This window comes from Pyxicephalus adspersus, chromosome 3 (assembly GCF_032062135.1).
Source record: "Pyxicephalus adspersus chromosome 3, UCB_Pads_2.0, whole genome shotgun sequence".
NCBI lineage: Eukaryota > Metazoa > Chordata > Amphibia > Anura > Pyxicephalidae > Pyxicephalus > Pyxicephalus adspersus.
In genome coordinates, this window is record NC_092860.1 from 89,360,151 (window position 1) to 89,378,629 (window position 18,479).

General features: G+C 35.4%; 1 protein-coding gene across 1 annotated transcript in view; it reads left to right on the plus strand.

The window, feature by feature from the left end:
- Positions 1-18,479, plus strand: part of MTTP (microsomal triglyceride transfer protein) — a 39,966-nt gene that overhangs the window by 7,048 nt on the left and 14,439 nt on the right. Inside the window, exons 2-10 of the mRNA XM_072405619.1 lie at positions 5,425-5,612; positions 6,148-6,291; positions 11,682-11,789; positions 12,678-12,794; positions 13,970-14,109; positions 14,564-14,714; positions 14,818-14,975; positions 16,180-16,348; positions 17,403-17,510. Coding sequence (XP_072261720.1) covers positions 5,425-5,612; positions 6,148-6,291; positions 11,682-11,789; positions 12,678-12,794; positions 13,970-14,109; positions 14,564-14,714; positions 14,818-14,975; positions 16,180-16,348; positions 17,403-17,510 — 1,283 coding nt within the window. The remainder of the gene's footprint in view (positions 1-5,424; positions 5,613-6,147; positions 6,292-11,681; positions 11,790-12,677; positions 12,795-13,969; positions 14,110-14,563; positions 14,715-14,817; positions 14,976-16,179; positions 16,349-17,402; positions 17,511-18,479) is intronic.

Below are 18,479 nucleotides of genomic sequence, written 5' to 3' on the forward strand. Positions count from 1 at the left end.
TGTGACAGTATGGCCAAAGACCTACCATTGATTGGGTGTTAGGGATGTGTAGACAGGAGTTTTCAAGTCCTGCCTGTTGCATTTCAACTTAGCACTGCGTACTAGGCATATTATTTGTAGAATAAACTTCAGCTTTAAACTTGGAGGAATGAAAAAACAGGGCATTGTTTCCAGTCCTCCAGTGAAACATAATTATGAAGGTTCTTTAGTGAGCACCATTACTGCAATCGAGGAGGTATATGTACATGAGAAAACTTATTTATCATCTGCTGGTATTTGTGAATTCAAGACTGGACAAAGAGCTAAACAAATCCAACAAGGCAGTGTTTGTTAGTCATTTGTATCTAAAATAATCGTTCATGAAAAACCTTGTGTCAAATAGTTGATTGTTCCCAAATCATTTGTTTCATCTAATGTGTAGGGGTACCCTTACAGTTGTTTGGTACATTGACTTTGATGAATGATAAGGCATATACTTCCTTTATCTTGGCTTAGATTACCCATGCTGTGCGGTAACATTTAACATAACACTAATCTAATGACAGTTATGAAGGTCACATTCATTTATGGCTTCCAGATGTCCTAGTGTAGCCTTTCAAAACTGACTTCACTGAAAGATCAGGACTTAAATTGGAAGTTTAAAGAAGGGAAGTGTAGACAATTTTCCAGGCCACGGCCCTACCTGAATGACAGCATAAATAAGTATTTGTACTATAGTCTAAACAACACACAAAAATCCTAAAGAATTTGTTGAAATATCTATGGAATTTATGTGAGAATTGACACAAAAAAAATTGCAAGGTTTTTAAAATAAAAGTAGGAAGTTGTTACACAACCAACTATGGAAGGAAATTTTTAAGGAAAGCAGCAAAGAAGCAGCTTGGTTTGTTTACAGCTTGTTTTCTCCCAAGCTAGATTACCTTTCATCACTGTATTCTAGCTATGATTTGAGGTTCTGGCCCTGATTTATTAAAGTTCTCCAACACTGGAGAGAATACACTTTCATCAGTGAAGATGGGAACCCTGGAATGGATCTAGTCTAAGATTGAAAACATTTGCTAACAAATAGCTTGATTTTAGGAAATCCATTCGAGGTTTGCTCAATTACTTGCTTTACTGATGAAAGTGTATTTTCTCCAGCCTTGGAGAACTTTAATAAATCATGGTCTCTGATGGAGGTATAATAAAGCCCCCAAAACATGTTGAAAAAATACTTTTTTCAACTACTAGAATTAAATAAGTCCTAAAATCGTAAACCCTACCTGTAGTTCTGTATTCACCATGTCCCGAATTAGTAAAGACCTACCCAAACAAAGTAACTTCTTGGTTTTAACTTGATGGACTCTTGTTTTTTATTTATATCAATCAATACCCTAAAAGTCCCACTTTTGTTTTCCTTGCTCTATTTTTGGAGAATCCCAGCCTTTACTGCTCTTTGGTGGTGGTAGTAGAACATATCTATTTTATGTTTTTTGTATATCATCTAAAGGCTTGGGGCAGATTTATAAAGGGACACTCCTTCAAACCACCATAGGTATATCGAATTTTAGTAGGATAATGGTATTCTTGTGTTAACCCATTTATAGAAGTGATGATTACCTGACATGATAATTTATTGAATACCGGTAATTGAATTGAATAATAACTAAATAAACTTGCTATCATCACCCTTTACCTGAAGCTTTACTTCTACTGCTACATTTAAAGAAGTTATGATCAGCATGAAGTCCAGCAGAATCCTAGAACATGCTTCTCATTTTGACGGAGGCCAGTGGTGTTGATTTTAAATACTTTTGATCACCAATTATTAGGAGATCATACCTTAAAGAAATGATTGGGTCACATATGCCACTTCCAAACAGTCACGCCATTCCATCTATCAAAACCCCTAAATTTCAAAGTGTAAACACAGTGTGGCAATCAAAGTGAGAATTCGATTTTTAAAAAGTGGTAAACAAAAAAGTGGTGATCCAAGTTCTACTTCCTTATAAATAAGTGTAAAGACCAGTTAGTCCAGTGGAAACATTTTATTATTGATTTTCTTGGATGACATCCATGGATGACTTTTTGTGATTCAAACCACAATTTTCACACTTGTGTATATTTATAAAGGCAGTCTTTGAATACATGAAAAATAAATGTTAGGGTATAAATCTGATAAACGGGAATAAAAAGATGTAATAACGCATGCTACAAATAGTAGTGTAATAGTAAATGCTACAATGTTCAAACTGGTATGTTATCATCTGTAAACCAAAAAAGAATGGTCAGTTCCGAACGATTCATACCACTCTCACATTGAACTGCTTCAAACGATATTATTTGTGAAAGCTAACAATAAATGACCTGGTTATAGTGTAGAAAAGAGAATCTAGTAGTGCTGATAACCATGTAGTAGTTATCAGGCTTGTACTCCCTGAGCTAGCTGACCTCACAGTCACAGCTGTTGTTGGACAAGATCTGGTGTTCCATGACAGGCAGTGTCCATGAGGCAGCATGTGTTTCATGTGGGAGGCTATGCACTGCAAATGTCAGAGAATTTGTCATCTTGTTCCCTATTAAAAGTTTATATCAACCTGATTTTTGTATTTACAATACAGACAACTCTAAATTTGAATCTTCCTCATTAATAATATACCATTTCTTTGCCCTAGAATAACCCATTCACTCCAGAGTTTCAGGAAAACATGGCTTTGTCCTTGATAATAAATACTTTTTTGTAGATTTTAATAACTCCATATAATATATGGGTTGTATTTTATTAATGGAAGTTCATTATCAAACACCTTCAGGAAAATACAAAAATGATTACAGCAGTAATAATGTATATTATAGGTCATCAGTCAGACAGTTCAGGCACAGTAAGGGGGAAACTCTTGGAACAAAATTCAGCTTTTCAGGGATCCCTTCCATAATTACTATATCCACAGCTCACAGTACATTAGTGTGATGGTCAATGGGAGAATACTTCTTACACTGCAGGCCAGAGCGAAGCATGTCACCCCTACAGAAAACCAAAAGAGTCATTGTCATTAGTGGTAAATGACCTGGGAGTCACAAATTGCTCAAGGAATCCCTAGAAACCTTCTCAGGAAGAACCCTTTCTCAGGAAGAACCCTCCTTGAGAAACACAGCTGTAGATGATTGTGGCCTGGGATAAACAATCGTGATCGTAGCAGGCGATAATGTAGAATGTGCACAGCAGCTCTTAATGTTGTTAACAAATCCATCCTGGAGGATCAATGCACAACTAAACGTGTGTGGCTGCACTGCTTTCCTATTAGGAATGATAGACCAGGGAGCCCCTCACTTGTCCTCCCCCTTCCCTTATCCATAATACTGAAAAGCTCTGTGTGTACAGTGCTCGCTCATTCTATTGTTACTGAAAACCACCAGCAACAGAAATCTAATACCTCTACATCGCCATGGAAAGACATAAAAATCTTTATCCAATATCAGTGGAATGAGCATAATGCTAACAGTGAAGTACCAATATCAAAAATCATAACATTACAACTTGTACTGGTTTGTTTTAAGAAAACTGTGACTTGCCCATATTGGCCAAATCAAAGTACTACATCCATCAAAATGGACCTTTTTGCTAGACTTAGTTAACATGTATCTAGTGGACAGCCTTTGCTTCTTTATTAATTCACCCCCATTACCACAAAATTCTAAACCATATTGGAACCAAATAAAAAAATGTTCAATTGTACAAAATGAAAATCCCAGGAGTGTTGTTTTTTGAGTCAAAGGTTATGTGGGTTCTAGTGATCGGCATTCAGCCATGATAGTAGCATGCTACTTCAATAAATAATATTTTTGACTGTGTCATGGCCAGCAGATTCTAAATATATCAAATGTCACACAGAACTGCATTTCCTACTGGGAATTGGAAAATCAAGATGTTTTGTAAATGGAAGTCAGAACACTCCAAATCCAACCAGACCATGTGACAAATCTTTACTGGGTAAAAAAGCTGATAATGATAAGCCAAATAATGATTTTGCCATATAAATATGCCTATAAATATGATGCATTTAGGTGAACTAAAAATACATACAGGATTTTACCAGCAAGAACATAAAAAAATATGAAATGGAAAACTCAAGGTAAACATAAATAATTTATTGCTTACAAAGGTTCTTGTGTCAACATGCCCAGTATAAAATCTTAAGTATACAACATAGGAGCTAGCTGGGTAGGTGACAGATACGCATGCCAAGCATGTCACTGAGTCAGCCCCTGACGCTTGCTTGTGTATGCATTGCAAAGTTCTTCAGTATACAGTGACAAGGTTTAATTATAGATAGCTCACACTTATGTGACTGCTCTACTACAGTAAATACTGTATCCCAAGTTGTCCATTTTTTCGTTCATGCTTTTTAAATATTATTTTTCTTTTATTGGGGTTTTGATTATTTCATATCTTTGTGTATAATGTGCAAATATATAATGTTTAACCTAAATTTCTGCCCCCCCCCCCCCATTTATTTGCCTGAAGATGAACATTGGAAAATGGCGTTCTAACACCATTACATCTGCGTTGTATTAACTGCTATGGGTAGGTGCGTTGACATGTCCTATTAAACACGTTTAACTTGTTTCCCAGGGTTGAAAAGAGAAATTCACTAATTTGTTATTGCAATAACAATAACCTATTTGTTATTATCACTTAAAGGTGGCAATATTCAAAGGTACTGTTTAGTCACGATTACTTGGCTTTCCCCCAAAAAACTCGCCTCAGACTATGTTAGGGGGTCATTACATGGACATTATATTGTGAGTGCCTCTAAGATTCTAAATCTTAGAATCTAAAGATTATTTGATTTTTTAGTAATTGGGTGTAAATTAATAGGTAGTTTGTGTTTTTATTATTACATTTTATCACTATTTTATTATATTTATCGTTTTTGTGCCATAGTCATGCATCATGAATTAAGTAAAGTGTTGGGTTTCTTATTGCATTGCATTTGGGTTCTTATGGTTATCAGTTTTAGAAATAGGTAGCAGGGGCCACTTACTCATAAAACCCTTGTTTCATGCAGTATAGGAAGATGGGAACTGCCATTGTTTCAGTTCATTGTTAAAGTTTACATACACTTTCAATTTTCAATTGTTACCATCGTTGACAGGTAAAGTAAGCAGCCTTAGTGACTATCATCATCCGCCAGCCAAATTGTCTTCCCTATATTATAACTTCCCTATACTAAATCTTTTTATGTTACAAACAATTCTAGGTATAGTAGATTTATTAGATCCTAAAATCTGAGTCACTATTTACAACCCCTCTGCCATCTGCTATCACATTTTTATTTACAATATGCAAAATTCCACATTTTGTACATAGAACTGTTTCTTTTTACTTAATATTTGACAGACATCTTATGTTTGTATGTATTTTTATTTCTCCTTATTATACAGTATATAATGCGGGACCAAGGCTTAACAATGACAAGTTGTATCGATATCAGTATGCCACAGAAGTATTAATTGATAGGCCACGAGGGTCACTGCAGGACAGTGTGGGCTACAAGATTTCCTCAGAAGTAGAAGTTAGCCTAATATGGAGAAACCCAAACAACAAAGATGACCAGCTCATCAGAATGGGGGTATGTTTAAAATAATTTAATGTATTATGTGTTTATTCTAAAGAACTAATTTTTACCTCTTTTATTTCTATTTTACAGAACAACACTTAGGTTGTAACTAATGTGTCTTTATTCTGTGCAGCATCCTTTGTATCTATCTTGTGTATTATTATAAAGCTTTCATTTGTATCTCCTCTAATTTATATGTTGAAAGATAATAAGCAGAATGTTTTTTGTTAGGACAGAACACCAAAGTTTTTTTTTTTTTTTTAATATGCTTATCATTGACAATTGTAATATATATATTATATAAAGCCAAAGATTCTTTTTAGTAGGTTAGATCCAACTGGTTTAACACTTTTATTATTTTCATTATTAATATTATTATTATGCAGTATTTATATAGCGCCAGCATAATATGCAACGCTCTGCAAAATTCATAGTCATGTCACTAGCTGTCCCTCAAAGGGTCTCACAATCTAATGTCCTTACCATTGTTATATGTCATTATTACAGTCTAAGGTTAATTTTACTAAAAGATATGATTTGTTTGCAGATGAAACATATCAAAGTGGAAAATATCAATGAACGACCACAAGATCAGAACATTTTTACTGGAACAAATGCTGCAAAACTTCTAGGAAAAGATCATCTTTCTATTCTTGAAAGTCCAATGCTTCTACAATGGAGTCATGGAAAGGTAAAATTAAACTAAAGCCAAATAAATCCCAAATTGAACAAAGCAATTTGTAATAACAACCATGATGGTGAGTGAGTATAAACAAGATATAGGGACATTGAGAAATTGAGATGTACTGGGGTGCTGTCCACCCCATTGTCTCTAACATGCCACAAAAGGAAGGCATAACATACACATCAATGAAAGTATATTAAAATTTGTGCAAACAATTATCAAATAATGGATCCCAGCCAAAAATAAAAAATGAAGAAGACCAGTTTACATCTAATGTTTAATCATCACTGATTTAACCTAGTTGGAGGGTCAGTCTGGTGTGACCATGTAACACCCAAAAGTAGGAAGAATCATGGATGCTAGAATATATTTCCTATAAAGATGATTATAAGTGTCTTGAAAGTTAAGAGTGTCTTCATAAAAATTTAACAAATGGTTTAAAAAATGAATTAGGACCAAATATCATTTCAGTTCCTGTTACTGATGAAAAACAATTAAAGGCAAAACATTTTTATTCTAGCATGTATGCGGCTACTTTGCTTAGAGTGGTGCACTTCCTAGAGCCTGGACTGTATTTTATTTTTTATCTTGTATTTTATTCACATTTACACTAAACTAAGTTCAAATCTGGTTAGTAGAAGGGGAGCATGTTTTGATATTAGGCTTTCAGTATGTGAGGGACAGCACTAAACCTGAAGTGTGTTCTTGAATCACAAGCAGCCTTGGTCCAGGATCACCAAAATATTAACTGGGGTAGGCTGGTACATTACTGCTAGGATAAAAAGTAGTAAGAGGCAGCTGCATTCAGTTTATGCATCTCAATGTTTCATTTTCATCTTTGCCTGAAGTATAAGAATACAAGGATTTTCAGGTCTCATTTATGAACTTTAAAATAACGTTTCATTATCGATGTGCAGTAGAACAACCTTGCTTTTATCACTAAGTGCCAATAAAACTAATGAAGGGATCTGTGTATAAAGGTCACTCACAGCCAATAGAATAAAGACACGTTCAGATTTTTTGAAAGCTTATCTGGCTGTGGTAGTAATGAGCCACTCACACTCAAATCAGTATGATTGTGAAATACAATAGATATAGTTGGTGTCCTAATAGAAACTGTATAAAAATAAATCTTTTAAAGCCTAATTCTCTTACATCTTGGAGATATTGGGTCTGATTTAATAAAGCTCTCCAAGGCTGGAGAGGATACACTTTCATCAGTGAACCTGGGTGATCCAGCAAACCTGGAATGGCTATTTGTTAACCACATTCATTCCAGGTTCACTGATGAAAATGTATCTTTTTACAGCCTTGGAGAGCTTTATTAAATCATGCTCATGTAGTGTTGGGACCTGGAGGTAATTGCTGGCTTTGACACTTTATAATAATAGCCATTTCATTTAGCTATGCCACATTGCAACCACATCCCCTTACAAAACCATGCCCATTCGTGCACAGCATTTGTAAGACCTCCTTTTGAAATTTAAATTAGGCTACGTGCACACATCAGACGATTCTCGTCCGATAATCGCCTTAGGACTGATATGGGACGAGAATCTGGCATTTGTACTTGACGGTATGTACAGCGCTCATTAATGCATTGTGCAGTCTTTTGTCTTTGAAAGGGATTGTGAAAGATCCTTTCCAACAACAATTATTGCATGTGTGTATGCAGCCTTAGACCCTGCACTTTGTTAAGATGCTTTTGACCCCAGAGGTTTGAAAGCTGATGCTCATTGGCCATGGTTTAGTGCTGAGCTAGACCGTGATCATACTATCTTTTTCTAGAATACTTAGAATAAAATAATAAAAACATTTTTACATGGACTTTCACTGAGATGTTTTATGTAGCCCAATCATTTTTTTGTAAAACAGTTCTGAAAACACATTCTAGAATATTACACAAACTAGAATACCTATGTATTTTATTTTTGTTGTATCTGGTTTACTTACTTACTTACTGTAACATATTTATGATTTATGATGTTCTTTTACCATTTGTGAGTCATCATACATATAGGGTTTAGACTAGGTCAGAACAAAGGATGAATTCAGGAAGATTGTGTAATGATATATAAACATGTTTTTATGCAGTGCAAGAAAAGGTAAGTGATTTAACAATGCGATTGTGGAGTGATTACTGCTATATCAGTGATTACAATATACCCACACAACAATTTAAAGATATTCGTCAAATCATTACCCACCTTATTTAGTTCAGTTTCTTGATTTTAAAGGTAGGCTCAGGCTTTGCAAGTACCAAAATAGTGCAGCTGTTGCAGTTGGTGTTATCAAGTGTTATCTTGCTTTTGAACAATAGTGTCAACAGGCTATGTACACACATGCAATCCTTTCCAACGACTAACGACTGCATGATACATGAACCAATATTGTACATACAGCACCATTCTGCTCTATGGAAAGGGCAGAGGGAGAACGACTCTTCACTTCCATTTACTTCCAATTAGGATCATTCGTTGTCCATCGTCCGTGGATCCTCCAGGAGGGTCGTTACGATGTTGGGTCAATATTTGTTTTACTTTCTATAAAAATTAAACCCTAGAAAAGATGCAAAGGTACCATAAATATATAATTGCTGTTATAAATATGCCCTTTGTAAGGCTGCTACAGTTATAATAGTCTAGCTAATCTAATGATCAGCAGTGTTAGAATATCGTAGCCTTTCACTAATTGTGAAGGTTGGTACCTAAGTTGTTTGCTTGGTACATTGACAGCCTTGAAACAATCATGTGTCGTGAACCTGTTTTTTTTTTTTTAGAAAATAATGTCGATATTTCCCATCTGCTATCATATGTCTAGGTTTGCTTGATTCAATTTTATGCTTTTTTTATCTATATAAAACACCCAATTTGTTAAATGCATTGTGTATTTAAACTGATATGAAATCAGATTTTATCTTTCAGCTCAAGATAATAAAATCTTTATCTCATACCAACATTGCTGTGATAGCTAAGGGTAACAGACCTTCAGTATAGTCACCCAGTCCTTATCAGTCTTCATTTATAACTTGTGGACCAGTTAGTAGAAGGACAAGCCACCATTTCAAGGGTATCTAAACCCAGAGGCAAAATTGAATATATAATGAAGCTTACTAGCCCCTAGATCAGCAGACGTAGATCAGGGGTTCCATGAGCAATAAGTCATTCGTACCCTTCAGATCACTTTAAGTGCCACCAGTTATCTTTTTGGCTATCTGACATAGGACAAGGATGACATTCTCTCTACTGACCAGCAATGTAAGAGGCATTCTTCCCATGGACCACCACACTAATATATGATGAGCGGTGGGTAAAGTAAATATTGAGAGGATTCCTTGAAGACCTGAATGTTTTTGTCCCATTTATTTCCATTTAGTCCCATCATGTGTACATGTATTTTTCCGTTGTAAGTATATAGGGAGCTCTGGTTGTGTTAAAGGTTGAACTGTCTGCCTTTGTTTATTACAATTCGAGTTGGATTGCAAGTGGATTGACGGAATTAGTTGTTTACACACAAAACTGATAATGTAATAACGGAGTAAACTTGCAATCAAACCAAACACTGTCTGTTGACCTAATTACATGATATGTCTATGGATGGATAGGTACAATGGCAAACGCTAAATGCAAGCAAATACTGCTCATCTTTCTGAGTGTACTTTGCAATATGAGTCCTGCAGAGTGACATGCATGCTAGTATTAGTGTAGATTTTGATAAGTTATCACTTCTGGTTTAGAGTATTGTTCAAAGGAGAAATACTTCAATCAATTATTGGTTAATAATACAGGTCTAGGCTCAACAAATGTGATCTTAGTACAAAGGGGTTTTTCTGCTTTTTCTCGGTAATGCCTTTACTTTCCTTACTTCTGTTCTGTACTTGTTATATAATTTCCTTTTGTCTTTTCAAATCAAAATGAAATATAATATCTAATGTGTTAAACACTTGTCAATTCATATCTTGTCCTAAAGAGCAAAAACAAAGGAAAATAAAACATCTACAAAGTTAAGGAAATCCAAGAGTAGTTGTCATCAGAAAAAGTTCCCCAGTAGAAGAATTTCTCCCCAATTCCTGGTAACAACCAAAAAAAAAGGCTACATACATACGGGGAAGAGCGAGCTAACCACACAGTGCACTTTTTCATTGACCTGTACAGTTGTTGTTCTCTGTTGGATGTTCATGGATCCGTCAGGCTGAATAAAGTTGGGCAACTGTTGTACACATGTGAGATTCTCACCCGAGAGGAGCCGGACTATTTGTATGGGACAAGAATCATCTCATTTGTGTGCCAAACAGTTTGATCTTCTTTCACTTAAGTCACTTACAGACCCAGTGACAATAGACATGGACATGTAAGGTCATTTGCTTAATGGGGACATGTGCTTGCGCCAGTTCACCCAAAACTTTACAAACATAGATACAGTACAGATATCCATTGTTCTGCTTTTGTTTTACTTTTGGCACAATGGTGACTGTGGCAAGGTAAATTTTTAAATAGCATTATATGGGCTCTGACAGTCTAGCTGGAAGTACAGATACAAAGTCCTTAAGTGTGATACAAGGCATTGCAAGAGATAAAGTCATAGTTCAAAGACTGCACAGTTGGTGACACGTCATTGACTGGAGACTGTTTAAACATTTGGCATAGGAAGTAAACTAGCTAAACTGATTCATGTTTTATATAAACAGCTACAAATAGGCTGACCTTTTTTTGTAATGTAATCCTAATAAGATACAGCCATACATCATTTGGCCTGCTCCTTGTTTAGATTACAGTTCTGGACAATGAAACATCTTCCAGTATCAGTTTCTTTTATGGCCCATTGAGGGTATATGACTGAATACTGAGATCAACATAAAAACCTGCAGGAATATGTGAATCAATTTTTTTGGCAATTGCCCCCCCCCCCCTCACACCTCACCAGGCCAAGGGTTTCCAGTTCTCCCCCTAATAATTATAAATAGTTGGAAAACATTTGCAGGAACTTGTTAGTTTAACGTGTGAACACTGCGGGCTTCACTTATGAAAGTCTTGGATATCATATGTAACACTAAAGTAATCAGAATATATTTTTGCATTATGAGAGTATAAGGCTGCAATCTTTATCTTTAACATGGAGGTAGAAGACGATCCTCACCAATAGAAGAGCAACATTGTCAACCCTTTTTATTTTCTCTAATTGCCATCAGTCACAATTTTACCTTGAAAGGTAGTACAAAAAAAGAAAAGCGTAATTTTCCGGGTATTGAAATGTTTTCATTCTTACTTTTATTTCTGAGATATTGTTAAACAGTATCCATTGTTAAATGGTATTTCTTTTTAATATAGAGACTACAAATCAAAGCGGTTTCCAATAACAATATGTTAGTTTAATACATATCTGTGTTCTTTCCATAGGTTAAAACCCTGTATTTGTACCACAATGAACCCACCATCCTTGCGAATATTAAGAAAGGCTTGGCAAGTTTGTTCCAGATACAACTTAACTCTGGTACAGTGACGGAGGTAAAAGTTTTGTCATATGTGGGTAGTTAGCGCAAGTGGCAACTTGTAGCCCAGTAGGAGGTTAGTCAGGCTATGAAAGTCATTGGATGTAAGATTCCATCATAGGTCATCTCCTGTGCTGCTTAGGTATGTGGGTGTCTGTAAAGCAACACACATGATGAGAAGAATTATATTCTGCTTGTGGGTAGACAAAATATGAAGTGTGGAGGTTTGTACAGGAAATATAGCATCTGTTTCTTAATAAATAAGTATATTTATCCTGTTTCTCATAAACATTGAATTGTTATGATGCATTGACATGGGGTAGTTTCATCATCTTTGAATATAAAAATTGTTTTCGGAACTAATAATGCATACAAAGTAGTTTATGATTCAAGCTAAAGAGTGGTTGTAAAAGATATAGTTTAATTTAATATTTGTATCTATAAAAGCTAAACGTGCTTTATTTTACAAATAGAACTATATCTAAGCCTAACTAGGGTAATATCTCGAAGCTTAGCATGTCTTAGTACATGTTTTGCAAGTACAGAAAATGCAGTATAGAGGTGCACTGAAAATTAATCTCCTCTAAAAAAGGAGAATTCAGCTACAAACATTTTCATAGATAAATTACAGTAAGCATTGCCAATGCAGGACAAAAATATTAGTACAGACAGAATTAACAATTTAAAAAAAGCCTGTTAAATTAATAAAAACAAATAAAGGCACAAGTAAAGTCAGAGGTAATTAGTAAATATTCATCTATCCCTAAAATGTTATGGTTGTAAATAGTAGTTGATTATGCTAGATGGTCATTTTACAGCAGACATTTAAAAGCTAAGACATGCAAGTATAACGATTTTCAGTTGAATGTTGTACAGGATTTATCAATGTATTTGTATTTTCCAGGCTGATGTTTCTGGTAATTGTAAGGTTACTTACCAGGCAAAACAAAACCAGGTGACAAAAGTCAAAGAATTAGACAGCTGCAAGATTTCAAAAACTGGATTCACCAATTTTAACAAGGTATTATATTGATTTCTTAGCATAAAATGTTCAAAATGTAAAATACTTCTTACTGAACATACCAGCTTTTTTATTTTTTGTAAAATGTATATCTTTAAAAAATATAAATAAATTTTGTAATGTTCTACACCCATCACCTCACATAATCCCACCTTCTGCTTGCCAAATATGACAGCTATCCTCTAACCTTTAACCAGACACAGCACCTTTGCTTTCACTACCACCATGCTTGACAACCATTGCCAGGCTCAATATAAGGAAATCCATATGTAAAAAACACACAAAGTACATCCCATGATTCCATAGCTTGTAGTACCACCTATAGCAGGAATAACGTGAAGTAATCATTTTCGGTATGATTTTTTTAGTCTCTCACATCATTGTGCTTTACCCACTCTACATTATAACAATGATTTGGTTCATTGGGGTTTGTGGGCATTTGTTATCAGGTTGCGATCTAGACTCTGACAACTATTCTGATGTAGATTTGCTGGCATGCTAGGCATCATTGTCCTGTTGCATGATCAAATTTTGGCCAAGCTTTAGTTGTCGCACAGATGGCTGCATATTTGACTTTAGAATACAGTACTTAGGTATTTAGAGGAGAAAATGGTCAACTCAATGACTGAAAGATGCCCAGGTCCTGTGACTGTAAACAAACCCAATCCATCACCCCTCCACCACTGTGCTTAACAGTTAGTATGAGGTGTTTGTGCTGATATGCTGTGTTTGGTTTTCTCCAACTGTGCTTTATTGCCTGGAGAATAAAATAATGACACAATCTAGCAAATCCTTCTTTTTCTTATTATTCCTTATTTACAATGAAATCACTACCTATATGTATATGACTGTGAGGCTTGACCTTAACCACCATCATTGCAGTATGTTCATCTACTTCCTTCACTAGCAAGTAGTAGTTATCCGTAATGAATTTAACCAAATCAATTTTGCTATCATATCTGAGGGAAATGGGTTATTTATCAAGCATGGTGGTCAATGTAGTGACATACTTATATAATGTATATAGGACTTCACAACAAACATTTACTAACACTAATACATAAAGGCTTGTATAAAAATTGTGTAAATAAACATATAATTTTTGTAAAACACTTGCTTTTTGGTGATGGTTGAGGTTTGTTATAACATATACATTTACCCTCTATTTAAAACAGGTGCTGGGAGTTTCCAACAAAGACACATCTAGTACTATATACCACATTGAAGATGACAATATTAAATCTGTGCTAGCTGAAGAAAATCATGTGCTGGCACTCAATGTATATGAAACAGTTGCAGCAAAAATACTTTGCAGGTCAGTTTTTCTCTTTTCTATTTTTTGTGGAAAAATCAGTTATTCATAGATAGAAAAAGAATAAGTAAAAATGAAACATTCATTCACAAAAAAAATACATATTTATTTGCAGTGAATCCTGCTTGTGTCACAATTCAATGACAGGGGAAGTGATGAGCAGAGTGCCTCAATATGCAAAATAATGCAAGTTTTGTGATTCCCAGCATTATTGGCCCTACGCCATAGAGAAGTCTAACCTCTACAATAATTGCAATAATCCAAAACAATCAAACAGAATTCATAATAATGATATCATACCAGGAAAAGTGGATTCTGATTTGTTGTATTGGATTACTATACACAAATAAGACCTCATGTTTTCGTATTCACATGCATCTCTCTTATTATATATATCTGTATGTGTTTCTTGTAATCGGTCACTCTATTTTTTAATTTTACATTTCCAAAAATCCAGACAAAAGCTAGAACTGAAGTCTGTTGAAGGCGGACCAAAGGAAGTAGCTGGAAAACAGCTAGACAATGTAGTCAAGGGGGTAGATCCCAAATACATGGCTATTCCCTTAGTGGCTGATCAGCTAAAATCAGATTGTAAAAATTGTCCTGAGGTGAGTAAACCCATTTGTATTTATTGTTACTCATAGCCATTCCCCAAAATATTATTGTAATAATAGACAATATTTGAAACTATTATGTCTTGTTTCTTTTCAGCTTTCAAAGCAATGGAAAGCTATTCGTAAACACTTGGATCCTGAAAATCTTTCAAAAGCCAGTGCAGCCAACAGCTTTCTATCTCTTATTCAAGGTCTTCGTAAAGCTAAAAAGTCAGATATTCTAACACTTCTGAGATCAGAGAAAGAAGATGTGCTGTGAGTATTAGTGTGCTTTACAGTACCAGTATTATGTCACTTTTCTAGAGCTGCCCTAACTCTCTGGAATGGTCTTCCTCTGCCTAATCAGCTTGCTCCTACTTTATGCTCATTTAAAAGAGCACTCCCCCACCACTATACCCACCACTACATATCTCCCCTCTTATTGTGTGTTACTTCCCCCACCTCCTAAATTGTAAGCTCTTTTGGGCAGGGTCCTCTCCTCCTTTTGTGCCACTGTCTGTATTTGTCTGTCATTTGCAACCCCCATTTATTGTACAGCAATATGTTGGCGCTATAAAAATCCTGTTTAATAATAATGTTATTTGTAACATAAAAGAGTGCTACTCCAGTGTATCTAAGGAGCCATAACCTTGCTTCATGAAGCTGAGTAAATAGTTATATAGTTATTGCAGAATCAGAATTTTTGCAAGCAAGTATAGGGACGATTGTTAGTACATACCCACAGACAATAGTATTAGGAGACAGCTTTTACATACTTTTTGGACCTGTCTGGTCAAACTTTTTTAATTTTTGGGTTTGGTTTGGTAACCAAATTCAAGGCACTCATCTCCTACAACACAGCCTTCTAGGTGGGCATAAGACTCACACTGATGAGTTCATCATCACTCAGCTCTCTCCTCCTATCAGCAGTGCTTGCTGGTACATATGTACTGCAGCACAACGTCTGGGTCCTTGTGCTACCCCTCCCTCCCATTCCAAGCACTGTCATACAGGGATTGCAAGAGGCTAAACTCAATTCAGATTCGGGTATTTATGCTGCTTGTTTTTTAAAAACAAACATTTTAATAGTGCATTATTGCATATGAAGTTGCATTAATTTGTGCTTTTTTCTATTACCTTTAAAGCTATTAGAACTAAGTTGAGCTTGAGCAGTCTAACATGACCCTGGAAAAGGTTTATGCCAAAAGTCAGGAGAAGCTGGCAATTATGTGCATTAGAAACATTTTGACATCTAAGGAGTGCCGTGGCAGGGATGAGGAGGAGACAACGTTGTACCATTCCTCATAAGGCTAAGCCAGATGTCTATCATAAACTCTTTCAGTTTTCAGTGTTAACTTTCATAAAGAGTTTCATTTGCATAGATATTATAGAAATCAAGCAACATAGGATGTAACGATTTTGTTTACATTTGTTCTTCCAGTGGATCATCTGAAATATAATAAATTCTTTATCTCCACAGTCCTCAACTGATTGATGCAGTGACTTTTGCTCAGACTCCTGAATCTTTAATTGCTGTTTTGGAGTTTTTAGACTTTGCTAATGGAAGCAGACCTTTGTTACAAGAGAGATTTTTATATGCTGCTGGCTTGGCTTCACATCCAGATGAAAGCATGCTAAGAGCTCTGATTGTAAGTTCATTTTACATTATACTGGGAACAAACGTAAATGGATTTTTCATGATAACATGTCAACAATTGCAGTCAAACAGAAATCATCCCTTCCATTCTGCCCTGTCTGGCAGTGTTGGTTCCTGTAATTCTTGTGGAATATTAACAATACTCTTATACTGTATATGTGTATCCTTTAGTCCTGAAATCAATGTTCAGTTTCTATATACATATACTAAATAGTTATTTCTTTGTTTCCAGTTCTTGCAAGCAGTATTTCTTAGAGGACTTTAAGACAACAGTGTCATAATTATTCTGCAGTAGGTTACAGCTGCTAACTTATCATGCATTCCATTCAATAATTCTCATTATTCCATTCAATCATTCCTCTAGGCCATATGCTGACAAATTTCTCCCGGCAGATGTCATAATCCAGAAATAGATTATTTTCTAACTACATATTTATGTTGGCATTGACTCTTTAAACAATGACATCCATTTAAACAATGACATATATATATATATATATATATATATATATATATGTGTGTGTGTGTGTGTGTACATCAGTCTGTGCCTAAAAGTGTCTAATGATATCACACAATATGGCCTATTACAGACACTATCAGCATAATTCTATAATTATGAATATGGGTGGGGATCACTGCTTCCGCAGGTTCATTTTTGTTCATAGGGCCTATAAATATAACAAAAACTAAAATAAAAGTATGTACTGTGTGTGCCCAAACCTCCTGATATTCTTTGTATTCTCTCTCATTATAAATGTCTTTCTGATTCTAATTTTTTTTCCACACTTTTTCACCCTTTATTCACCTTTTCACCACCACCTCCTTACCCCCTCGTATAGGATAATACTGTTTGTTATAGAGCATTATTGTTTGTTATCTCTTCTACTCTGTTCATGTTCATACATATTTATCATATTTTTGTTAAATTATTGCTTTTTTATGTTTGTAACAATTTCCCACCCCAAAACCCTAAATAAAAAATGTTTTAAACAAAAAAAAGGAAAATAAAAGATCTGATTCTAATTTTGTTTCTTTTTTTTTCATAGGACAAAAGCAAAGGAAAAATTGCAAATGATGAGATTAGAGAAACTGTCATTATTATTATTGGTGCTCTTGTTAAAAAGCTAAGCAAGGCTGGTGGCTCTGAACTACCGGTAATTACACTTTTTTTTATTTATTAACGTTTACCACATGATTGGTTTGTGCAGTGGTGTCAATTTAATAACAGCATACAAAAATCAGATGGGAGCAGAGTGATCCTTGTGATTTTTGACAATGTTCTTTAATTGTAGAATTAGTATGTTGGTGAAGTGGTGAAACCTGTTTGTCCTAAATGCAGTAGGCAATCAAAATAAGGTCACCAGCATGACTGTGCTTTCAGGAAGGGTGCATGGATCATAAGACAGAAGTCAGAAAAGTATATTCCTTTTTCTTTGTTAGGTAAAAGTTCACATATAGGTAATATGTGGTCTGCAAGTATTTTGATTCCTTTACCTTAAGTAAAACCTGGCTTTGCATAGATTTTAAATTGGACAAAAGTAGGCACTGCTTCACCAGCTAGATCTGCTATATATCAAGGTTTTTATGGTATAGGATTATTAAATTCATTCTTTCATGGAGAAAATTAGAACAGTTACGAGGGGGTGCTGAGAAGTTCCTGGCCTTGTCCAGAAAGAAGAGAGCCAGAGTTATGAAATAACACATTTATTTAACATATCCCCCCCCCCCGAGACTGATGCATTTGGTACAGCGTAGTTGCAGCTTTTCTAGACCGTTCAAGTCATTTGGTTGGGCCGCAAACCAACTCTCAGCAGCATTTTTGGATGTCAGAAATGTCCTCAAAACTTTGCCCCTTCAGGCGTTTCCTCAAATTCGGGAACAGATAATAGTCCTAAGCAGCCAGGTCAGGTGAATAGGAGAATTGGTGGACCAATTGGAAACCCAGGGTGTTCAATTTGGCCAGCCCAACGTTGGAAGTGTGCAAAGGTGCTTTGTCCTGCAAAAAAAGCATCCCTTTGGTCAACTCTCCACGGTGTTTTGTCTTAATTACCTCCTTCAGCTGGTCCAGGTGGTTAGCATAATACTGTCCGGTGATACTAGAGCCCTGAGGTAGGTAGTCCACC